General features: G+C 47.8%; 1 protein-coding gene across 4 annotated transcripts; it reads left to right on the forward strand.

Annotated features, from left to right (window-relative positions):
• Window positions 1-1,988: 1,988 nt before the first annotated feature.
• Cd83 (CD83 molecule) lies at window positions 1,989-24,846 on the forward strand. 4 transcript variants are annotated; one of them, XM_071613697.1, is made up of 5 exons: window positions 1,989-2,103; window positions 8,651-8,766; window positions 19,726-19,942; window positions 21,555-21,661; window positions 23,310-24,846. In XM_071613697.1, exons 1-5 carry the CDS (start codon window positions 2,004-2,006, stop codon window positions 23,436-23,438), a joined length of 669 nt encoding a protein of 222 aa, XP_071469798.1. In that variant the 5' UTR covers window positions 1,989-2,003; the 3' UTR covers window positions 23,439-24,846. The 4 variants fall into 4 exon arrangements, with proteins under 4 accessions (XP_071469798.1, XP_071469799.1, XP_027803968.3 ...); XM_071613698.1 differs by having other exon boundaries at window positions 23,313-24,846; XM_027948167.3 differs by lacking the exon at window positions 1,989-2,103 and adding an exon at window positions 8,488-8,562.

A 24,846-nucleotide genomic window follows, 5' to 3' on the forward strand; every position in this document is an offset into this window, starting at 1 on the left:
AGGTTTGGAGAAGTCCCATGGGACCAATAAACAAGGCAAGGTGGGGGTGGGCAGAAGTCAGCTCTTTGCATAGGTAACTAAGAAAGACTCTTCTGGGAAGATAATATTTGAACAGGCTTGAAAGAAAGAAAGAGGAAGTTGGGCTGTATTTAGCCAAGAAGTTTCTAGAGAGAAGGCAAGTAAGGGCAAAATGCAGGGAGAAGCAGGTGAACAGGGACCCAGGGCAGGAGTCACCAGATGCAGGGCCTTCATGCTGCGCAGGGCTTTCTTCGCCTGGTGTTTGGCGGGCTGAGCCCGTGGGATGCCCAGAGCAGAGGGAGTCCTTTCTAACATGCCTCCGTCAGGCTGTGAACACCTCTCCATGTCTCCCGTGGAGCTTGCTTCTCCCTCGTGTCTGACATCAGAATCATGCTCTGCCTCTTTCCTCCATCACAGAGGAGCGTCATCTCTGCCGGCTACTGGTTTGTCAGAGGGAAAAAAAGCCCCAAAGAAATAACAGTGCAGGAAAGAGAAAGTCCCAAGAAATAACAGTACAGCAAAGAAGAGTTCTATTTGTTTGGTTCATTGAGAGGACAAAGAAGTCCCTGGCTGGAAAGTACGGGTGACTAAGAAGTAGCGCTAAGGGAAAAACCTAAGAGGGAGATTTTACTAAAGAACATGATTTGCATGTCCACACTCCACGTCTCCCTGCCAGCCGGGGGTGGGGGGGTGGGGGGGTGGGGGTGGGTTCTCGAGAGCTCAGCGGTCAAGGCTGGAGATGCAGGAGTCCAGGAGGCTGTCGGTGGAGGTCCTTGGGTGTGAGAGAAGGGTGGTGGGAGAGGGGCTGGGGCCCTGCGGCAGCACGTAACTGAGATCGCCACGCAGGTCTGACTGGGGGTCCCAGAGTGAGAAGGTGGGGACCTCAGAGCTGGTCTTGACCAGGGTCCCAAGTGGAGGCTGCGGAGGCAGATTTGTGGGCAAGACTAGGGTGTTCTTGGCATTCCATGGTCCTTCTAAAAAGGAGGCCCAGAGAGCTCACTTGGGGGAAGAGGGAACCCCCTCTTGGGGACTTCCTCATTCTCCGGCCCTCCTAGTGGGGGTGGCAGACTCGCTGTCCCAGTCGATCACAAGCGTATTTTGCATATTCATGATGTGCTCGGCTGTCCACAAATGTCTGCTCAGGTCCCTGGCCCTGGCCCTCCTGCAGGACATTCCTTAAAGGGCACACCGCACTCTCGGTTCCTTTTTCTCCTTATGTCCTCCTTCCCCGATCATGGCTTCGCTTCCTCCTAGGACTGTCCCCCACCCCTGCACCCCACCCGGCTTCAGAGCTTCAGAGAGAGGCTGTGCAGAAGTGGGGGCACAGGCCCACTCCGAGAAGCAGCTCTCCGCCGCGGACACCTCCCGAGAACCCTCTGTGCCCTCCGACCTGGGCCTGCAGCTGAGGGTACAGTGAACCAAGCCTCCGCAGCTGGGTGCCCACCCTCCTCAGGCCCTGCCTTGGGAGGGGCAGGTGGGGAGCTCTCAGAACCTTCTGGAACTTTCTTCTCTGGTCTCCAAACTCTGACCAGGTTCTCAAATGTCTGCATTCAAAATGTGATGACATGCTCGGTTGGCATGGTCACCGAGAGACACAAAGCCACAAGGCCCCGGTCCTAATACAAGAAACAGCCGGATGGGAGGGGCTGAGGGTGAGCCCAGGCGGCCCAGGGCTGGCTTTGCTTTCTGCCCAAGGTGAATGGCAGGGGGAATGGGTGACGGCCACATTTCCTGGTGACTTGGGGCTTCTGTTCTGTTCTGTTCTAATGACAGACAGAGCAGGAAGAAGTGAAGGTGACAACTGGTGGTTTCAGACAGGCAGGAAGTCCTTCCTTTGCACCCACTCTCTCCTTTTCAGTGAAAGTGAAAACACACCCATCTCTGAGCGGCTCCCTTTCCTGTGTTCAAGGAGGACCCTGGTGAGGGCAGGGGGCCCGTGGCTTTCCTGGGACGCCGCTCAGACACCTCTCTAGTTGGTCGTTGAGATGAGCCTGGAGTTAACCTGGAATGTGACCTCAGGGACGGCTTTCCCAGAAGCGCCTCATGTTCAGGAAGAATTCAAGAAGCACCAAGTCACACTTTCAGGTTATTGAGCAGTGGGTGAGAGTCTTCTGTTTTCACCAATATGGGTTTCTCTGTATTATGAAAAATGTGTTTTGGAAATTCCTAGAAGGGCTGGGTGAAGTCTCACACACGCTCAGCTGCATTTGCAACAAATAAATAAATAAAAAACAAAAGTAGGGGCATCAGAAGGGTCAGAAATTAAGAGAACACTGTGGACCAGCCTAAGTTGGCTCTGGGGCTGCTGTGAGTTGGGGAGGGAGCAGCTGGCCAGCTTGGGCAGCCAGGAGGCTTCGGCTTTGGTGAGGCCCAGATGAGGCCCAGATGAGGAGGCTTAGAGGCAGAAACCTGAGGATGATCAAAAACAATGACCTGTGCACATGTGTGACACCGAGGAAGCTTCCTTGAAAAAGAAAATGCTCCCTTAGAATTCTTAGTCGTAGGGCTGGCTGTAGTGGCACATGCCTGCAATCCCAGTGGCTTGGGAGGCTGAGGCAGGAGGATCACAGGTTCAAAGCCAGCCTCAGCAACTTAGTGAGGCCCCAAGCATCTTAGTGAAACCCTGTCACTAAATAAAATATAAAAAGGGCTGGGGATGTGGCTCAGGGGTTAAGTGCCTTGGGTTCAATCTCTGATACAAAAAAGAAAAAGAATTCATAATCGTACCTGTGTCTTCACACATACTTGACGACACTTAAATTTATATTACTAGTGTGGTCCAGGACACACTCCAGCGAGAAATCCACACAGAATACTGCTATAGGCTGGTAATACCTTTGGGGCACCTGGTTGAAATAAAGACAATCTCTCTAGGGGGACCCCAGCTTCATCCCAGGCCCTCTAGCATCCACACAGGAAGTGCCAACTGGAGATTAATTTGTAATCACAAACTGCCAAACACATGAAGAAACCAACCACCCCCTCCCAAGAGTTAGCAGGCAGAACAAAAAAGCCATATTAAAACCCCAATAACTTCAGATCAAATGTAATTGTTAAATATTTTCTTTATGAAATAAGCATGACTATAAGATTAGCATATTTAAAAGAATAAGTAGTAGACACGCTAAAATACAAAGTCCAGATGGAGTTAAATAAGAAGTGCAGTATAACTCAGACATCAAATAATTCCAGTTCAAAATGTAATATGATAACCCAAAGATGACGTTTCACTTAATGAAATGACCAGTAGATGGAAGGCCGGACCCGAGGGCTCTTCAGAAGCCTGTGAGCGGAGAGGGAGACGCAAACCTCGTGGCAGGAGGACTCGACTCGTCAACTAGGAGCTGGGCGAGGCCCAGCACAAGTCCCCAGGGTGTTCCAGGGGGCGGAAATGAAGAGACTGAGGTAAGACAGAGCTTCAAAGTGGGAAAAAAAGAACTAGAAATGCTATTAACTGCAGCAGGTTAAAGAATACAGAATCCTCTCCTCCACCCAGCATGGGAACATCACCAGGTTCAAGGTCAAGGTCTTAGGAAACTTACAGATGAAAGTCGGGGTTGCCTAAGCAGGAATGTGCATCAGGTTGTCGGAGCTCTGCAGGGGCAGCAGACACAGCCAGAAGGTCATGGAATAGTACAAAATGCCGGGAGAAAATGACCATCTTCTGCATTCCCACTGGACGGCCACTCACGAATAGGGGTGAAATTTTCAGAGAAAACTTGAAAGGCATTCAACACTAAAAGTTCTGTGCTAAAGGGCTTATTGAAGAATATACTGTAGTGGCCCCCCTTTCTCCACAGAAAAGTCTTAGCTGGGATTCTCCAGAAACCCTCACCATGGCTGATTTTAGGACTATCGGCAAAAGAGTCTCTACAAAAGAGGTCAGTGTAGATAAACTCCCTGTTTTCCTGTTGCCCTGTTTTACTTGGCCACTGGCCGGGAATAAATCAGCACTCCAGGTGCTGGACACCCCCTTACTAGTTTTTCACAAACATGTATCCAGTAGAGTAGTTTGTAGAAATGTGCAAACAAGGCCTCTGGCCTTGAGCTGGGCTTCACAGAGATGTCTACATTTCTAAGATAAGAGAAGGGACCAGCTGGGCTCCATGGTCACAGCTGGCAGGGGGAGGTTAGAAAGGGGAGAAGAAACTCTCCCCTTCTCAGGTTTTATCCTTGAAGAGTTAACTTGCCCAAACAGTGAAAGAAAAGGTGCTTTTATGTGAACTTCTGCAGACTGTGAACTTCTGAGCCCCTCCCCTTCCATGCTGGGTATAAAACTCTGAAACTCCCTGAACTCAGGGTTTAGGGGATTAATTGATTACAGCAAAAGCTGTGCCCTCTGAGCCTGGCTGCAGCCAAATAAATGTTTCCCACTATCTTTGGTGCCCTACCTTGTCTGTCCCTACAACAATACTTCAAAAGAAAGCACCCCCCACCCCGCAAAAATAAGCAGTGAGTTAAATTTGAATAGATTTTTGAATACAAAACAAAGACTAATTGGAGAAAATAAAGGGGAGTGTAGGAAGGTTCTGATGCAGCCGTGTGTAAGGTGGGAAGGGATGGGCAGAATTCAGATGGGCGGGCATTTTGTTATGAGAAGGCGGTACTGATTGATTTTGGAATTTATGAAAGCAAGTTTGCATATTAAAATACTTAAAGGTGATCGCTTAAGAAGAGAAATGGCTTCCAAATCAGTAGAGAAAGCATCATGAAGTGAATCGGTCAGTAAAAATGGATGCAAGGAAGAAAAAAAGGACCAGGGGAAAATCAGGTTACGTGTAAAGTATTTCATAAGATGCCTGAAATAAATCTAAATATAGTTGAATTCTGAGAATAAGCAAAATTAAACTCTCAATTAGCAAGACAGAATGTTAGTCGTATTGGATTGGAAAAAACCTAACTATATGTGTTTTTAAAAAAAGAGACACGTTTAGAATATAAGGATGAATAAATATTAAATGTTGAAAGTATGGAAAATTCCAGCAAAAATATTAGCCCAAAGAAAGTGTCCTGGTTACATTGAGAAGAGACAGGATTGTTTTTGGAGCAAAAAGGAATATTGAGGGAAAATAAGTCACTAAATGAAGATAAAACGAAACAAGGCTCTGGAATGATACAATTTATAGGCTCCTAAAGAGCATTAAATTATATGAAGTCAAAAATTGACAGAATTTCAAAATAAATAGACAATTACATAGTCACAGAGAGAGAACTGAACACGTCCCTTTTAGTAAATGACACCCACATTGGAGAAAGGAAAGGACACGGAGAATCTCATGACACAGGAGCAACCTGGTCAACTAGACCTGGGTAGAGAAGACACCTGTTTTCCAAGAGCACATGACACACCAAAGATCACACAGAGACACGACACAACTCCTGATACGTAACAGAGGATCGAACAGACGAGGTCCCCAGGGTTTCCAGCTGTTAGACACCAGCAGCCACAATTGAAACCAAACCATAAACTTGGAAAAAAACTTTTGTATTTTCTTTGTGGTACTGAGATTGAACCCAGGGGTGCTTAACCCCCGAGTCACATCCCCAGTTCTTTTTTTTTAATATTTTATTTAGAGACAGGGGCCTCCCTAAGTTGCTGAGGTTGCCTCAGCCTCCCGAGCCCCTGGGGTTACAGGTGTGCACCACCATGCCTGGCCTTTTGTAACTTAAAGAAATATCTAACACTGAGTTTGAGAACACAATAGAAAAGAACATTAATAAACATCACTAAAATGAATAGTAATAAAAAGTAAATATCTATTTACTGGAAACCTAGAAAGATAGAGTTTAGAAATTCTAGATGTGCAAATAGCAGCCAAAGATGTAAAAGAACCTCAGAGTAACTCTATGGCAAGATGTGCAAAACCCCTCTGTACAAAGTTTTAAAAATTCTCAAAGACTTGAATGAATGGAAAGATACACAATATCAACAGACTTGTGAAACTGATTGCTAAATATGTTAATTTTATGCAACTTATAACTTGAATGTTTCCAATTAAAATTCAAACTAGATTTTTCTAGATTCTCGGGTTGATTCTAATTTATATAAGGTGAAGTGAAGAATCAAGAACACCAGGAAAAATTTGAAAAGGAAATTAAACGTAAGAGGATTCCCCCCACATCACCATAGCAAGAACTTCATCAAACCAAGAGGGAGTGTTAGTACCAGAGAGATGAATGGAGTCTCAGAAGGGGCCCACGTGTGCATGGAAAGCTATGTGTGGCAGAGATGTTATTTCAAATCAGTGAAGAAAGAAGGACTTTTAGAAGCCGCATTGGAACAACAGGATATCCATATGGAAAAAAATAAATTAGATGTCTACATAAAATCATATTTAAATGGATTAGAAGCCTCCATATGAAAAAGCATGACTTTAAAGGTTTTGGAAGAAAATAAATGAAAATGTTCTTATGATTTCAGGCTAGGAAAAGATTTGTTAAACACAACACCAGAAGCACAAACCATAAATAAAAAGACTGGTACCTTTGATTGCATTAAAATATATTTAAAAACCTTTGTACATGAAAGATTTCATAAACAAAGTGGAAAATACAAATCTTAAAATGAGAGAAGGAATTTGGCGTGCACATAACCAAGAAAGGATTTGGCCCAGAATTGATAAACAGCTCTAATGGAGAAGATCAAAGGATATGAAATGGGTAACCCTCCAAAAAAGACATCAGTGACCTCAGGACATATGTCACAAATATGGTATAAATTACACAAAAAGGATCCACTAGTTCACATTCAGTAGATGGGCAAAAATGAAATAAAAGCCACTAGGCTAAGCTCTACCGAGGAGAGCATAAATGGGTGCGTGCACTTGGGGGGCCAGATGGCGGCATCCAGCACGGCAGTGCTGAGCCAGGGAGCTTGCTCACCCCCAGCCTGTCTGCACCACGGCTTACGCACAGAAAGGCGGGAAGGAAGCACAAATGCAGACAGGAGTTCTGGCTGGTGGAGGACCACCCAGTATCAGTAATGTTACTTTCTCAGAGATAAACTGTACACTGATGTGTTCAAGCCCATCATCTTCTGTACTTATTTTTGTATACCTAAAAATATCCTGATCAAAATTTAGGAAAAGTGGGTGAGGGTTCTGGGGAAAAGGCCCGGACACACGACTGGTGACTGTCAATCAGCACAGACATTTCCAAGGGCATGGAAAAGCCTCGCAAAGCGCCATTCTTTTTAACTTCCTGGATGAACAAAGATGACAAAGGTTTGGGAGTAAGGGAGACAGGCACCCTCAAACAGTGCAGGTGGGAACAGAGGTCTAGGACACCTCTTGGAGGTAATTTTGTTACCTCCAAGTTAACAAGATTGGAAAGCACCCCTTATTGCTTCCAGGGATATATTCTAAGAAATCAACTGAACCCAGGCGCTTAATCATTGAGCTCCATTCACAGCCCTTTTCCTTTTATGTTTTGACACAGGATCTTGTTAAGTCACTTAGGGCTTGGTTTGATTGATGAGGCTGGCCTTGAGTTTGGGATCCTTCTGACTCAGCCTCCCAAGTTGTTTAAAACAAAAGTTTATTTATTTACAGTGAAGTACATCACAATAATAGCAGCTTTGTTTGCAATATTAGTAATTAAAAAAGAACCTAAATAACACTAATTGGTTCTAATGGGTGGTACGACTGCACAATAAAATATTAGACAGCCACCTATAAGATGATGCTGAAATTTTTAAAATGTGGAACTGCTTGCAAAATGTAAACTAACATAAAGTAGGGTGTCAAACAGTATGAAGAGTAAATCATTAAAAATACCTATCTGTGCATGGAAGTCGATACAGTAAAACGCTAATGGAAGTGACTTCTGGATGGATTAATAGGTGACTTCACCATCTTCTACAGTTGTCTTTCCTGAAAGTGTTGGATGTGTGCTGTGTGTATAATTATTATTGCAGTGGAAGAGGTTGTCCCTTGCTGAAGTAATTTAAAGAGGCCGGATGATAAACTTCTAGGCTAGCCAGGGAGACAAGCTCTGCAGAATTATGCCATTCCTATGAAATCTAACCAGTCTCATGATCCTAGCATCTGGCCCAGAGTGAGCGCTGGACTTCGTCGGTGACGTCACCACGGACAGGCTGGGCCTGGCGGGCAGCTGCCGACCCTCTCTGAATCTGGTCTTGCCTCCGTAAAATGGGCATAACCAGCTTCAAGGCCTGAAGCCGGCTTCGTTTTGAGGGTCAACGCCTGTCACGCGTGTAGCGCGGTTTGCAAAGCCGCAAGCGCGGGGCGTTCCGCGGGGATTGTTGTCGCCGCAGCCCAGCCGCATCGGCGACGCTAGCTCTGGGCGCTGGGGGGCGGGGACTGGGGCTCGGACGGGGGCGCCCCGGCCACCGGGGGCCAGGCAGGGCGCGCAGCCCGCTTCCGCCGCCCGCGGGGGATTCCCCGGGGCCAGCGCGCAGGGAAGTCCCCGAGCGCGGGGTACAAGAGGCGGCGCGGCGCGAGCGCGCCACTGGCCGGCACCCGAGGCGGCGGCGCAGCGCTCCAGCCATGTCGCGCGGCCTCCAGCTCCTGCTCCTGAGCTGCGGTAGGGCCCGAGCGCCGGTCGCCCCCTGCCTCCTCGCGACACCCGCTCTCGTCGCTGGCTCACGGCTCTCTCTCTCTCTCTCTTGCAGCCTGCAGCCTGGCGCCCGCGACGCGGGAGGTGAAGGTGGCGTGTTCCGAGACTGTGGACCTGCCCTGCACCGCCCCCTGGGACCCGCAGGTCTCCTACGCGGTCTCCTGGGCCAAGGTAAGCGCCCGTGCCGCAGCCCGGGGTGCAGGCGGGTGGGCTGGCTACCCCCTGGGGGGGAGTCGGGGCGTCTCCGGAGGCTGCACCTGGAGGACCCCGTCCTTCTGACACGCCCTCCCGTCCTCCTCCAGCCTCAGCCGCATCCGGCTCCAAGGCAGACTTGGGTTTGGTTCCCCCAAGACCTCAACCCTCTGTCTGCCCCTAAACGTGGCCCAGGTGGCACATCCCAGTGAGATATTTTGGAAGGACAGGGAACCTCTCATTGGGCCTCGATTCTGGGGCCACCTGTGGTTGTGGCCGGTACACGAAGGAAGCAACAAGGGCCTGGGTTTGGGCATTGGACAGGACCAATGTCCCCAGAGTCCTGATTTCGTGTGTCTTGTGACTGTGATGACCACAGACACGGGAGGAGGAGGGACGGTTTGACAAGAAGGACTCAAGACAGTCAGAAGGGACTTAGCTGTTTCATGGGCTGTGTGTGGCATTGGTGGTCACCCCCTTTCTGGGATATCCTGAGCCTCCTTCCCCAGCCTTTCTGCAGCTGGGAGACGGCCAAGCCAGGAGGGCATGCCAGGGTGCGGGAGCCAGCGCCCTCATGGTAACAACGTGTGGCTGCCCACTGTGAGAGAATTGAGTTGTGGGAGGCTTTTAAAAGGTTTTCTTTCAACTAGAACAGTCTCAGATTCTAAGACGCCATTCCCGTGGCTTTTGAAAGCCCAGCAGATGCCGTTTCATCATGCTGGTCCTTTGCTCCCCTTCCTGAAGTGGGGTGTCTGCCACCATAGTGCCTCCATTTTAAGCCAAATGAATGTGATATCCCAGCAAGCTCTCTGGCTCTCTCTGATTTGCTGTCTTACCTTGGGAGGAAAATCTCTTTGTGTTTGTTGTTTTCCACAAAATGCAGGGCCTTCCTTGGCCCACCGTAAAAGGTACTATGAGAACCTACACATGAGACTGGCCATTAAATGATGCAAGGCAGCACAGGAATTGTGTGTTTGTGTATGTGTGTGTGTGTGTGTGTGTACACGCCATGTTCTCTCCTATCTAGATTGTCAGTTCCCTGGGGACAACACTACACCATAGCTTTCGTGCATTCTGTGCTGTACCCAGCATTTGCCCTGTTAAGTGCAAAGGTGCTCAGTGAACTAGCGGAGATGGTGCTGCCGTCTGGGGCACTGTACTGTGCACTGTGAGATCAGAGAACACAATTCCAAAATTGTCTGTATAGTCAAAAAAATGGCAATGAAAAAAAAATACTATAGAAACTATTATTTGAGTGCTGGCCATATGCCAGGCTCTGAGGTAAATAGTAACATGTTGTCCATTCCTATCCTTCCAATACAGACTCAGGAGGTCAGTACTATTACTGCTCCTACAGGTGCACAGTACAGGTGAGGCAACTGAGCCCAGGGGACAGAAATGACTTGCTCACGATCACACTGTCACACTGCTTGCTCAGTGGTGGAGTTGATTTGAACAAAGCATTCTGAGTCCAAATCCTGGGCTGTCAGAAGTTGGCCCTGATATCTCCGTCTTCTACCTTAATTACTTAAGGTAAAGAAAATAAAAATGCCCCGGGGCTAACCAGGCATGGACTTAGTCATCTCAAAGAAGGAGGAAAACATGAAACCACTATCCCTTCCAGAGAGTAATTAAAAAAAGAAAACATTATTAATATCCCCAGGGGAGTAATTAAAAAGTACTCGTGAGCCGAGTAGATGAAATTTCAGACTGTGGAGTTCAAACAGTTGTCAAGTTAAATCTTCTTGCTCAGGGTCGTTTGGAATGGTTCAGTAAACCATAGCAATTAACCTTTGACTTCTTGGATGTCAGCTGATGATGTAACTCTATATGTATTGGACACACAGTTCTTGCAAGATTTAGCCTGAAGGTCTCTCAAAACTCTGTCCAAAAAAAAAAAGCAGCAGTCTCTAGGCATTCTGGGTTTTCCCTCCCCTTGGCCCATGGAATAGGTTCACTGAAGAAGCACATCATGGTTATTTTTGAGCCCTAAACTGTGGCTGGAGGAGCTGTGTTGTGCCAGTGAACTAATCAGGAGCCTTGGAAGTGATGTGTTATTCCTCAAGTGCTTTTTCCGCAGGCCTGAGCGTATTGTGTGGCTATTTGTTATTTTTCAACCCTTTTGCATTGATTGCACTTGTACAATAGAAATGGATAGAGCATTCTGGAAACGAGGCTGATGGTGAAATACTGAAAGACTTCATTTTACACAAGATTAGGCATCTTGTTGCTTTTCTACAGCTTTCCGGTAAAGTGTTTCAGTGAAGGGGAGGGGTACCTGTAAAGTGGGGAGGGTAGCCCTGGAGCCAGGCCCGGCTAAGCTCCTGTGGCTTCCCTCCACCTCGCTGTCCTGGCTTCTGACCTGGGAGTGGGCTGTGGGTGGGGCAGGTGCAGCAGCCTCCCCCCACCCCCACTGTCTGCCAGATTCCGTCACATTCTTGCAGGCCTTCTGCAGATCACAGTGATGGCTGTGGTGACTCATAATTTAAAATTCCATTCACTCCTCTGTCCTCAGGCACCAGAGAGCATCCTGTCACTGTCCAGTTGGCACTGATGACTTGTGGTTAACAAAGGACCCATGTAAACCATCTGCTTTTTGTTTTTTGGGTTTTTTTTTTAATCATTTGCCTTTTACCCAAAACTCCAAGCAGACGGTATCCAATTAGTGTTTGTAACATTAGGATGAGTTGGGAAAGAACAGCGCCTGTTTTATTCTTTTATTCTCTGTTTCCAAGATGCAATGAGAGAGGTCAGAGGGCATCAGTACAGACACACACAGGAGGTCAGAGGCAAAGCCCAAGGTGGACAATGTTAGTCCAGCTCCCGTTAGCTCGGTTTTCCTTCCTATGGGCTGCAGGCCTCCTCTCTGGGATCCCCAAAGGGGATCATCCCTTCCTTTCATGTATCTTAGAAAGCAGTATGGGTGATTGAGAAGAATTAGAAAAATTAATAAATTATATCCACAGGGATCGTAGTTCAATTTAGCCTTTAAAGTTCTACTAGATTATGGTTCTATGGGGAGGTATTTTGAGAACATATGCAAATAGACTTTGATCCATCGCTCTTTGTTTGAATTCTGGAATAAGAGGGCATATCACCGCACCGTGTCTGCGGGAGGAAGACCCTGCATGGGAAGGCTGCGCCCGTGCTCCATGCTGTGGGGCACGGCCCTGGCTTCGCTAACGAAGCTGTACTCCTTGGAGAGAGAGGACGGTGCTGGACGGAGGCTTTGGGCACGGTTGAAGTCCTCTGCTAATAATAATGAACGTGCACTTAAGGGGAGGTGCAGTGCCATCTCGTGTCATGCGGAGGAGCCCTGAGGACCCGTAATGATACAAAGCGAAAGAGGATATCCAGTGTCGTCTCTGGGAGATGCTGTGGGGGTGAGGACAGTCATGTGTCACAAGACGAGTGTCTTATTTAGATGATTTCCAAAGGAAGGGGGAAAGAGGAAGCAAGATTGTGATTTCAGAGAATAGGTCAGGCTTGAACTTCAGCAGATCTGGAAGAATCCCGCTGCGGAAGACCATGCACCCACCCGGGGAGTGTTCTATTTCTGACATTCATGTTAAGGGAACTGTTGGGCAGCAGGTTAATGGCTTGCGCGATGCTACTTCAGGGACAGTCACCATGCAGATCTCTCTTGTCCTTGACTCGTTAGGAAGCTATCTTCCCTGTATGTCGATGAACTCCTGTTGAGTGGACTTAGATTTTCTGTCTCGACCATCTTGTGTGATAATGACCTAAAGGGCGCGGGCGCTGAGGACAGGGATTGCTGTAGGAGGGGCTGGAGTTGAGGAACGGTTGGGGCCGATGTCATCAGCCACTGACTCTGATGGACCCGCAGAGGAGCCAACACATGCCACTTAGTGCACTTCTTCATTTTAGAATGCCATCTGTCAAAACTGGACTTAAGACTATGTTTCGACATCAAATAGAGGTCGAAACTGAAGGAAAACTGAAGTGTGTAAACAATGTATGCACTAGAATCACAGAAAATCAGGCCATCCCCATGGGTGCCTGGGCTCTCGGCCTGATGGAATCACTCGAAAGGGTTCTGTCTTAGGTCAGACCATGAAGGACATAAATTTGTTTCTCTTATATGTATACTTTTATTATTTAGCAAATCTTTGTAGGTCCCCCATGTGTGCCAAGTCCTGGGGCTGGCATTGGCCACCCCAAGACTGGCAGAATTGTGCCAGAGGAGCATCTTGAACAAAGGCATGGACATGGGAATGCATGCGGTCTTTTGGAGCCCAGTGGGGTCCCTGGTGATCTAGAAGGGAGAATGACACAGCTGATGGCTGAGAGATCAGGTTAGAAAGTAGGCTGGGGACAGATTGTGAGGGACCTTGAATGACCAACTATATAGTGCCTTGAACTTTCTCCTCTCAGCAGTAAGAAGCCATTGAAGGATTTTAAGTGAAGAGAATGATCCGAGGCAAACTCTATTTGGAGAAACGCATATTTCTCAGGGCAGTGGGCAGGAGTTCACCCAGAGGAGTCTCAGGGGCAGTTCCGTTCGGTCAATGCCGTGACGTTCCCTTTAGGTTAATTCAAATTCAGGCTCAGATACACCTTGGAACGTCCTTCTGTCTTGGGCTTTTCTTTGTCACTGGTCCTATCTGTGCGCATCTACAGAGGCTGCCTCAAAGCCGGTGGAGGGAGTCTAACCAGGTCCTTTGAGAATGGTGGCCCTTTGGATGGTGGTAGGTCTGAGTCAAATAGCTAAAATCTTTCCGCTTAAAAGAGGGTAGGAAAGAAGCCGGGGAGCCAAGGGTGAAATAGAAAAACCAAACCCCGCTTGTTTTCCATGAATATAAGGAGGAACCTAAATCACATGAGGACTGGATTGTCCCAGTTTCGTTCTTGGTTCTGTCACCACACAAAAAGGGGGAAGTTTGCAGGAGGTGACAGTGACGTAGGGGAAGGTTTTATGTAGGGCAGGAGTAAAAACAGATCCATTACCTCAAAGATGGGTTCCTCCACCTGAAACCGTTCCATGGCCCCTTCCTGGACACTTCTGCAATAATCCTGTATTTTCTATAAACAGCTCTGAGCTCAGTCCAGAGCTAAATCAAGACACTTCCCTAAGTTTCCTTGACACTGATGGGTTTGCCCCTGGGTAAAGGTCCCGTGTGTGCCTTGTGGAACCAGCACACGCCTGGGACCCCCAGGTTTGTTACTGTCACTTAACGTTTTCTTGGAGCACCAACTACTTTGCTGTCCCAGGTCTCCTAAGAGGGGCTCCATTTTAAGAGCTGGTGGCTGTCTAGGACCATGGGTCCTGATGGGGAAAACCATTTGTGGCAAGAAGGATGTTAGTTGTAATAAACAGTTCAAAATCACCCAGGGCCAGCCCTTCTGGGTCAGTTCTGGAGAACAAAAGTTCTGAGTCCAACCGGGGCCTGAGGTCTCATTCCTTAAGGAGCAGGTGGCCCAAGGGACAAAGCAGGATTGGCTTTGTAACCTTTTCTGGAAGCTGGAGCCACAAGGAGACAGCTTCCTGTGTGTCACACTCATGTGGTGACACAGGGTACCCCCATCAGTGAGGACTCTTTCAGTCACAAGATACCACTGGAGTCCTAACCCTGGGTACTTGTAATTGTGACTTTATTTGGAAATAAATTTGACACCTTGGGTTTGGACTTCTGCCTTCCTGACCTGTGAGAGAAGACCTTTCTGTTATTTTAAGCCACCTGGTTTTGTGCTGCTTTGTTACAGAAGCCCCAGCAAATAAACCTCCCAAGAGCTTGGTGGCTTCCCATCTCTCAACCCTTCTCCCTCCCCATTGGTTTCCCTGCCAACCTCCACGTGGCTATGCAACAGTAGCTGGTAACTGCAGACTTGGGTCAAGGCAAGGACCGTGCCTCTGTTCTGCCATGTCAACAAATGTCTGATTATTCTCCGGTGGCTTTCATTGGGGCGTGTGCCCATCAGAACCAGTATCTGTGATGTCAGACCCGAGTTAAGTTTGTCTCCTCTAAAACCATGCGTGGAGCTCTGTACAGGACCTGAACCGGAGCTGGTCGTGATGCCCCTGACCCACAGGGTGCTGAGGGAAGAAGGATGATTGTCCTGAACAATGCGTGGTGCAGGGTCTCCTTCAAGTCCCACTTCAAAGGTTTCTGCTGCATTTTTAGGATGGTGTGTTAGAAAATTCAGAATGTGTTGAGTATTTTGGAAAGACGTGATGAGTGGACAAAAAATTTCTCCTTAGACAAAGATTGGGACTTCTAGGACAGCCAAGAGGAGACAGGAAATGTCTGTAAGGAATGACAGCTGTGTGGGTGGCATGGGGAACTCAGTGATGACACGTCTCTTACCGACGCTACCAGCTAAGTAGTGCTTTTGCGTGTTTTCTCCTGTGATTCTTCTAATGACGCCCGTCCAGATAAGGAAATGAAACTCAGAGGTGAAGGGATTTACTGAACATGATCCTGCTCACTGGTGGGGAAGCTGGGACTTGACTTCGGGCCTTTGGATTCCAAAGCCAGCGCTCTTGTAACTGTCTCATGATTTCTGAAATTCACTCATTTATGCAGAAACTACTTTTTGAATCCATCCTGTGTGCAAGGACCTATTGAGTCTTCTGAATGACACCTTGGCTAAGAGAACAGTAGCATTTTTAGGGCTTGCCGTGTGATTGGTACCATTCTTAGGGTTGGATGCATCCTCATCAATATGTTCATCCCTGCTGTGAGCTGCAGTCTCCCCTGGTCCCAGCGGAGCAAACCAGCCTGGGAGTTGTGTGGACCCTTGGCCCAGAGCAGAAGGAGCTGTGGCAGGCGTGGGGTTTGCTTCCAGTTCTGTCCCAACTCCAAGGACTGTGCTTTTAATTATGCCGTCTCTGCTGTGCTCGTAACTCTCGTTAACAGCCATAAATCCAGCTCTTGTCTGTTAGACCCAGTAAATTTCAAAGTGGAAAATCATTTTTCTAATAAAACTACACTTAGAAGAAAACGATGTTAATGCTCATACATTCTCCCCTCATTATGACATCAACCTCCGAGCCAAACTCTTTTGCACGTTATAAAAAGCTGTTTCTGTGATGAATGGGGATTATATTGGCACTTTAATTGAGTTAGAAACCAAGGTACATGAATGTTAGTGCACACAAAATGCAATTAAAAAAAAGCTGCTCCAATGTGGTTGGAATACAGCAGATTAATTTAATGTCACCTTTAAATGCTTAGTCTCTACGTTTAAATATGTTTGATCAAGTAGATGAAATATTTATTTGTATGTACGTATGTACACATATATTTTCCCCCTCAAAAAAAGATTTCTTCCTTTTCTCTTAGGCTTCTATCACATTTTATTTTTTTTTAATAGATGGACACAATACCTTTATTTTATTTATCTTTATAATGTGGTGCTGAAGATCGAACCTAGTGCCTCCCACGTGCTAGGCAAGGTGTTCCACCACTGAGCCACAGCTGCAGCCCCTCTATCACATTGTTAAGAGCTAATGAATGATAAAGTTGGATTTTGGTTTAGGATCAAACCCTTTCATTGCTATTGGAATGGAACTCTTGCCCTCTGGTCCATTGAAATATGGTAATCTCTAGGACGTGAGCACGTATTTGGATAAAATTATGTAAACTTTTGTAACAGGGCATTTGTTACAATAGTTTTTGGCTGAAATGCTGGTTCAAGTTCAGCCATATGCATGTATTTTAGTTTTTGTTCTAATTCAAATTTATCCATCCACACACACAAAAGACTTAATTCACATGCCCTTAAAATCAGTATGTGTATTTGCTTGACATAGTATTCAGCAAATTAAAGAGAGTTTATTTTAATTTAGGGCTTGTGGTTTCCTTAAGTTCAAATCTCTCTTGCATAAAAAGATATGGTATTTAGGTTATTCAGTCAAAGTGGGGACCTTGAGACAAATCAGAGTCCTGAGGCTTTCTGTAAAAGAGATAAGCCCATAGTTTGCTCTTATTTAATTCAGCACAAAAAAAATTGTCAGCATAAAAATTAATGCACAGAGTGTGGATTTCTTAAAACATCGTTGGAATGAATGTTTTGAGGAATTAATTTGTCCAAATTGTGTTGTGCTTGAGCACACTTGCTACAATATTAGCATTGTGAAATGTGCATTAAATAGTTGCCGTCAATTATGCTTGGCTGTGAATGAATCTGAGGGTTCCTTTTGTTATGAATTACTATTTCCTAAATGCTTTAGCAGAGAAGCAATGAAACACTTTGAGATTTGGAATGTTTAAAGAGTGTTTCTTGCCAGTGGCTGCTTTGGAGCCAGCTCCAGTGTTTATAAGAACTCATAAAACAAAGCAAAGTTGAGGATCCATTTGCTGTTCCTCTGCTCTCCTCCCACTGGAATTTCTCCTTCAGTCCTCAGTCTGCTTCTGCCCCAGCTAACTCTTCAGACAAGGAAGAGCCACGTGTGCTTGGACACATGTCTGTAGAGAATCATTTCAACTTTTGCATAAGAACTTCCACGATAACCCTGCTGCCCTCTTTGCTTTGAGCGTGGAACGATAACATAAAAGCTACATCTCACACTTTTGTACTTTGTCCCATCCAGGACATGAATCATCCCTTTGTTCAGCGTATCCATGCTATATACACTACCTGCCTGTTAGTCACATAGTAGCCATCTCAGTTATCAGACCAACTTTCAGCCTCTCATGGTGCTTGGGTTCAGGTAACCCTTATTTTAATTATGGCTCCAAAGAGCAAGAGTGCTGGCTATGGACATGCTGAGGAGTGTTCTTTTTGTCCTCCTGTGGTCTCACCCTGCCTTTGTGTTGCGGTTTGAACATAACTATAGGCTTTGCCAGAGGCACCTGGAAATCTTACCATCAAATCTTACTATCGACAACATTTTGTTGTTGCTGCTGCCCATTTTTAGAGTGAATTCTCCTCTGCAATTGGTAGGAGGCTACTGCAGGGGGTTCCCACACCTGGCTCACTTGTGGGGCCTCTTTATGTAAATAGGGACCACTGTTCATGCTTCCACCAGCTGCAGAGAGCTTTGTGGGTTTTGATCTTGACTTGGGGGCTGGGGGAGGGGGTGCTTTCTGAGTTGAGGGAGGGGTCCCTGGATGGGAGAGGAAGTCCCCAGGAGAAGACCAGAGGTAGTTCATCTCCAAATGGTCATTGCAGCCACGTTTGTGTTTGGAGGTTGATTCAGCAAAGAGAAGCAGGATGCTGTGTCCCTGAGAGGGTGCAGTCTGGGGTGGCTTAATGAGTTCAGATTGGCCTTGAGGGCAGCTGGGCACAGATGGTTTTTCATGGCCACCCTGATAGGAGGAAGCTGCTTTGCTGGGCAGCAGAGGGGAGAGGAGGGTTGTTGACAAGCCAGGCCCCTGACTCTGTGGTTCAGTTGGATTGGAAACCTTGTGCTAATTCCAGCATGTTCTAGAATCATCTGGATGCTCTTCATTCCCTCCCAGCTTCCCTGGCCACCTTTCCTTTTTTTTGAACGTCCAAAGGCCTGAGTCTTTTTCTTGATTATTTAGGAAGGAGCCTTTAAGCACAAGAAAGACCATCAAGAAATGGGATTTATGTCCACAGACTCACCCTGGGCAGGGCCATTTGTCTCAGCCTGGTGCGGGGAGTGAGTGATAAATCTGCCACCAGATGTCTCTGTAGTCCACTCTACCCAATGGCAGCCGGCACCAAAGGTTGGTACCTGAGCTGTGGGTGGCCTGCCGTGCAGTCCCTAACTTAATAAGCCAAGCAGGAACAGGGTGTGCGTATGTATGTGCGCACGCAGGCGCGGGTATCAAGTTTCCTTCACAGGCTGCTCCCCTAACACCTTGGTCATCTGTTTCCCTGCCCTGAGTCCCTTCTAGAACAGCAGCACTGCAGAAAGAATGCTCCCGAAACAGGAGGTTGACCCCCCCCCCCCAGGTGCTGGCCAGGACAGTGGTAGTGAGGCCTGCTCATTTGTCTCTTTCCCTAAGGCAGCTCCTGGGTGCTGTTGCAATGCTAGGGACAGGTAAGGGACGCCATTTAATCCAGGGCCCCCGCAGGTCCCCAGCCAAGCAGCGAAGGGCACGCGGGGGCTGCTCGGGGATGCTCCCATTGAAGCATGTCCCCGAGACTCAAAACAACGATTTGCCTCACTGTTGGTGCAAATCCATCCTAGAAGCGTTAAAATTTCAGGGATGTAGCAACTGGCAAATGAAATGATGTCTGGGTAGGACGGCGAATGGGCCGTGTGTCACATCTTTGAAGTAGGACATGCTGGCAACACCGACCAGTCGAGTCACAAGGACAATTTAGGAAGAGAAAAAACAGCCAGATTCCTTTTCTGGTCTGTGGTGCTGTGACGGCCCTTCCACACGTGGCTTACGGTGACCACCTGAGGAACTGACCGTGCCATCCCTGTGGCCCTCTGTCCACCTGTCGTCCTCTCCCCCTGGGTGGAGAAGAACGGCCCCGGGAGGCGGCTGGTGACGGGTGGCCTTGTTTCCCTGCACCCTGTTTGCAGTTGTCTGATTTTGCTCTTAAGAGACTTGGGGACTTTTCCAAATAAAAGGCTGGGATCCAAAACCAAGAACCCATCTGGGGGCGAGTTGGTTTCTGCAGAAAACGAGAGAACATTTCCTGTAGAACCAACAGCAGCAAAATTGAATCCAAAGTGAGTCATGTCCGACCTGTCACCACCATCCTCAGTGACACTCTCCCTTCCATAGGGTGGAAGTTGGGATCCTGGTGCTGAAATCATAAAATGCAGAGCTGATCTTATTCCAAGGAAAATAGAGCCCTCGCAAGTTTTTATCAGCTCTTTCCTCCTCCCCCAGAATTCACACGTACGAAAAAAGCAACAGATCTTTCTTGCTTTAGAAACATGAGTTTTGGATGAGTTTTATGAAAACAAGATGGAAAACCTCAATGCGGGCTCCAGCGCTCGCAGGTTTGGATGACAGAGTGTGATGAGCTGTCGTGGTTTCTCCACAGCTCCCTCAGGGCAGTGAGGAGACACCGGACACGCTCCAGGAGGACCCGCACCATGGTCAGAGGGGACAGAACGACTCTTCCGAGGCTTCCGTGGACAGTCCCTATTCCCTGAAGATCAAAAACACTGCCACATGCAACTCGGGCACATACAGGTGCACTCTGCAGGAGCTGGGAGGGCAGAGAAACGTCAGCGCCACCGTGATTTTGAAAGTGACAGGTGAGGTGACCTGTTGGACTTGTTTGCCTCTTGCAAAACACATGCATGCCCTTTCTGTGGGTCCGGAAGTCGATCCTCTCTTTCAGAGTCTAGCTCTGCGGCTCTGATCCCATCTGGGGCTGGCGGCTGAATTCTACGCAGGAATGGGCCTTAATCGACACAGTGACTTCTGCCCAGTACTTGTTAGGGGGTTAAGGCCGGAAATGATAAATGTGTCCTAGAGTCCCTGATTGTGTACAGTAGCTTATGTCAGTTATCTGAAAGCCATCAGAGTCCAGACGGTACTCCTACGCTCGCAAGAACACAGTGCTGTCTAAAGGGGCAGTGGTTGCACTTTCTCGCTGTCATACCCACGTGCACGCACACACGCACATCTCTTACACACTTCTCCGTCTCCAGCCTGTATTCTGGTTGGTTTTTACACCCTACATGCTGTGTATGGTTTGGTTTACTGCCTGTCTCCCCTAAGAGAGCTTGCTTTGACCCGTATACAGTAGGATCTCAATTAATATTATTCACAGGGAAAGCAATCTTGCAGGGGAGAGCAGAGACGGGTAGGAGTGGAGAGGGGCTGAACAGAGCGCAGCACATTTCCTCCACTGCTCCTTCCCGAGGATGTGCTGCCTAGGAGTTAAGGGGTCAGACTGGAATCATTTAGATCTGGTTCAGCTGTTACCTCTGAAGCTCATTAGCCTATGGCCTTAGGCACTCCATTGCTCTACACGAAGCCTTAGTTCTCTCATCTCTAAAATGGGGGCAGTGATGTCTAGGACATAGGCTTGTTGCTAAGGTTAAATGAGACATCGCTTTAAAATGCTTATGGCACTGCCTGGGGTAGCCTGATCTGTGTTGGGCACCACAAAGTGCCTGCTCCTGCTCGGGTTCTAAGTAGCTTGTCTCAGCAGCCACCCCGCAGCCTGTGCCAGACTTGTTTTCCTGCTTGGCACATTGGCTATTGTGCCTGGGGGGAGGAGCCTGCGCCTGGGGGGAGGGGCCTGCAGCCTCGGTCCTTGGCCTCCTTCAAGCTGCAGCCTTGGCCTTACCATCTCGAGGGAGCCCTTCTCTCCACCTTTTCTGCCCGGCTTGGTGGGAGAGCTCAGTTCTACCAAAATGTGTTCACCTGGGCAATAGCAGGGCAGCTCGCCCACCTCATTGCATAGTTCCCAGTCCCCCTGCGGTGGGGACGCTTAGCAATCTACCTGACCTGAAGCAGCTAAGGTTGCTGATGGAGTCACACACTTAGGGTGGTTTCTCTGATGTGAAGACAAGAGCCAGGCCTGGCCCCACCTCTGAATTGCAGGCAGGATAAACCCGGAGCAGACTTGCTTCAGTCCTGAGCCCCGGCTGCTTTATCTGTAGTACCGGCATACTCAGATGGGCCCCGAAGACGGGAGACCCTGTCTGCACAGCCTGTCACCTGCAGGTGGCTCAGGGTGGCTGTGAGCGCCGCATTGCCACAACCATCACTATGGTTTTTCGTGACAGCAAGGGTAGGACTGGGAGAGTTGGGCGAGGAAGGGAGAAGGAAGCATCCTCGGCTTTTTATCGTGGTAGAAAAGCCCTGTTGGAAAGGCTCCACTTACCCCTTCTTATTTTCTGATTTATTTTTAAGGATGCCCTAAGGAGCCTAAGGAAGCAACCTTTCATAAATACAGAGCTGAGATCGTCCTCCTCCTCTCTCTGGTCATTTTCTATTTGACACTCATCATCTTCACTTGCGTGAGTATCTGTGTCATCATCATCGCTGACCATGAAGACATCCCCCGGGGCCACCAACCCCGGGATGTTTTGTAGATAGTGTGACTCACTCCATAACGGGGAGCCAGATCCTTCTCTGAACCCCGGACTTCAGAGGCCCCTGGTCGTCCACCTTGTTTGGGTCATGTGGCCACACCCAGGGAACTCTGGAAAGCACGTGGAGGAAGTTTGAGAAACACCAGCAGAAACTGCTGACCCCCTGGCTCCTCCTAGTCGGGGTGGTGAAATTGCCTTGCGACCACATCCCGGGCAGAGGCCTGTTCTTCCGCGAGGAGGGAGCAAGCCCAGCACTCAGGGTGGACCTGTCCCCTCGCTGGCCCTGGTTGGTTTTCTCTTGGGGACTCTTCCTCTATATATTTGGTATTTTCACTCCCTCCTGGAGAATTAACCTGAGAACATGGGGGCACACAGGAAGTCCCCTGGTGTGGCACTGCTTGGGCATCCTGGCCGTGACCTTGAGCTGCTGGTCACAGACTCCAGCTTACCCCACCCCCAGCCTCTTTCTGCACGGCTGCTCACCTGGGCTGACCATGGTTGTCGGGGAGCAGGGCCAGCTGTGGCCCTGACCCACTGGAAAGTGATCCATCCCACCAGGAAGGGCAGTCTAGCTAGGGGGCAGGACAGAGTTACGCAGGAGCTACCCCAGAGCTGGTTCTTGTCACCCACTGTACCTTGTATGCACTCTCTGGCTCTGCACTCAGCTCTGATTTCTATTTTTAGATATTAGTCAATCAACAAATACCCCATCGCACCCCACAGATAGATACAATTATTGTATGGGAATCAAAAACTTAAAAATAACAAAAAAAAATCTTACAACAAGATGAAATACTCGTCTTTCATAACCACAGCAAAACATGAGGGACTATACTTTCATGATACTCATGATTTGGTACTGAGTCATTACATAATGGACCAGGATTTTTCTGGATGCATCAGTTTCTCAGTGATTTCTATTGATGAATATAAACAAAAATTCTTAAAGTGAAAAGGGTTTTTGTGCTTTACAGTGTCAGGAATCAAACCCAGGGCCTTGTGCATGCCGGGCAAGCCCTGAACCACTGAGTTCACCCTCAGCCCCCAACATTTTTAAATAGGAAGAATATGTTTGCAAAACAACAACAACTACTACAACAACAAAAGACTCTCATGAGAACCTACTGTACTCAAGGTTCTATGCCAGGAACTCTTTGGGGTTTACAAAGGTGTCAAACATTGTTCCTGCCCCAAGGAGCTTCCATTTTGGTTGTCAGGGTTATTTGCATATAAGAAGATAATTAGAATTACCAATCGGTCCATTTGTAAAATGAGCGACTTTGGTTCTTGTTGGCCCCTTCCCTCCACACCAACTCTCCATACAGATTTCTCACATTAGAGGCTTGAAAGGGCTGTCATCCCTAGTCAGCCAATCTCTGGCTGGCGTCTGGAAGCAGCAGAGAAATTGCGCAAGTGCCTTGTACAGGGAGTGAGGTGACCAGCATGAAGAGGGCTTCCTGTGTGGGTTGTCCAGCCAGTGCTGAGGGAATGGCATTTAAATAGAGTTCACAACGGCAGCATCTCCCCAGCCGTTCGCGTCTTGACTTGTTTCTTTTGTTTCACTCTTTTTCAGAAGTTTGCACGACTACAGAGTATTTTTCCAGATTTTTCTAAACCTGGCATGGAACGAGCATTTCTCCCAGTCACCTCCCCAAATAAGCACGTGGGACCAGTGATTCTTCACAAGACGGAAGTGGTGTGAGCAGGATCTCTACTGTCTTTGCTCATGTTGAGGACTCAGTGGCATGCCAGATGCCAGACCGGAGCAGAGCAGAATGAGCCCCACGCTGGAGATGGCATCCTTGCTGTGAAGTCCTTCACCTGCCTGAAGACATCTGAGAGTGGATCCCACCCCACTTTCTGCTGGCAAAGTCTCGAAAACCATTCCATGATCATGTAGCATGGGGCCATCTCCACTTTTCCATGGCTACCATCTTGGTGTTTTATGCAGCTATCTGGTCAACCTCCTGGATATTTTTTCAGTCATATAAAAGCTATGGTGAGATGCAGTGGAAAAGGGTCTTGGGAAAATTGAGTGCCCAAAGCTGGCCCTGTGACAGACTGCTGAGGACAGCTGTCCTCTTCCACATCTGGGAAACATCTCTTTGAATTCGCTGTGTTCTGTTACAGCAGCCCACATGTCTTACATCTGGGAGAAATCCACAGGCCAAGCTACGAAGCAGTGAGAAATATCTAGCAAATAATTTCCCAGTGTGAAGGCTCTGCTATTACTAAGGAGGATTATGTGCACATAGAAATAAAGGTGGAGGAATTGTTCCCCAGCAGGGTCTTTTCATCTTGGAAAGACATCCATAAAGAAGCAATAAAGAGTGCCACATTTATTTTTATATCTATATATAGTTGTCAAAGAAGAATTTGTGTTTTTCTTCTTTTGAAATCAATATCTTGTTAACTGAATTGCTAACTGACCAGTAACCCGAATGTGGAGAGAGAGAAGTCAGAGTAGGTGACCTTGGGACAGATGTTCAGTGACCTGCTGGAGATGCTGGACCAACCTGCCATCTGCTTTCCAGCCTCCGTGATCCCAGTACCCAGCCATGTGGTCCTGGGCAAGTTCCTGATGGATTCTTCTTCCTCAGGCTGCTGCATGGACTGACTAGAACAATGTGTGCGAAATGCTTCAAAAAAGCATGAAGCTCTGCATAGATTCCACCCTCCACTGGGTCATTGTCCTTGCTCTGTCTGTGGGGTTCTGAGGGCGAGAGGAAGCCTTTAAGTTCTCACGTTTTCCATCATCCCAAACAGAGAAGGCTACAGAGAGGACATTCCCAAATCCTTCTGTATGGATTCTTCCTCTTGGGGAAGTAAGGAGACCAGTTCAGCGTCCTGTTTGTGCACCACCAGTCAAGGTGTGGACATTGGGAGTTGCTGGCCCTGGCCAGAAGAAGTTCACAGAATGTCCCAACAGTGTTTGGGCAGCTGTTGACTTTCTCTGAACAAACTCGGCCCCATCCCTGCTTGCTTTCCAAAGACACATTGTTCCTTTAGTAATGTGTATGTCACTCACACTAATATGGAAAGTGCCAAGGTGATTTAGTGTTTGAACCTCTGTGTCGTCTCTTTCGTGTTATTAAAGGTCTGCATGTGAA

This window comes from Marmota flaviventris, chromosome 6 (assembly GCF_047511675.1).
Source record: "Marmota flaviventris isolate mMarFla1 chromosome 6, mMarFla1.hap1, whole genome shotgun sequence".
NCBI classification, from domain to species: Eukaryota; Metazoa; Chordata; class Mammalia; order Rodentia; family Sciuridae; genus Marmota; species Marmota flaviventris.

Coding starts and splice junctions, on each gene's coding strand:
- Cd83 (XM_071613697.1), top strand. CDS start 2,004: ATGAGCCTGGAGTTAACCTGGAATGTGACCTCAGGGACGGCTTTCCCA. Junction 8,767..19,725: donor ACGCGGTCTCCTGGGCCAAG/GTAAGCGCCCGT, acceptor GTTTCTCCACAG/CTCCCTCAGGGCAGTGAGGA. Junction 21,662..23,309: donor CACTCATCATCTTCACTTGC/GTGAGTATCTGT, acceptor ACTCTTTTTCAG/AAGTTTGCACGACTACAGAG.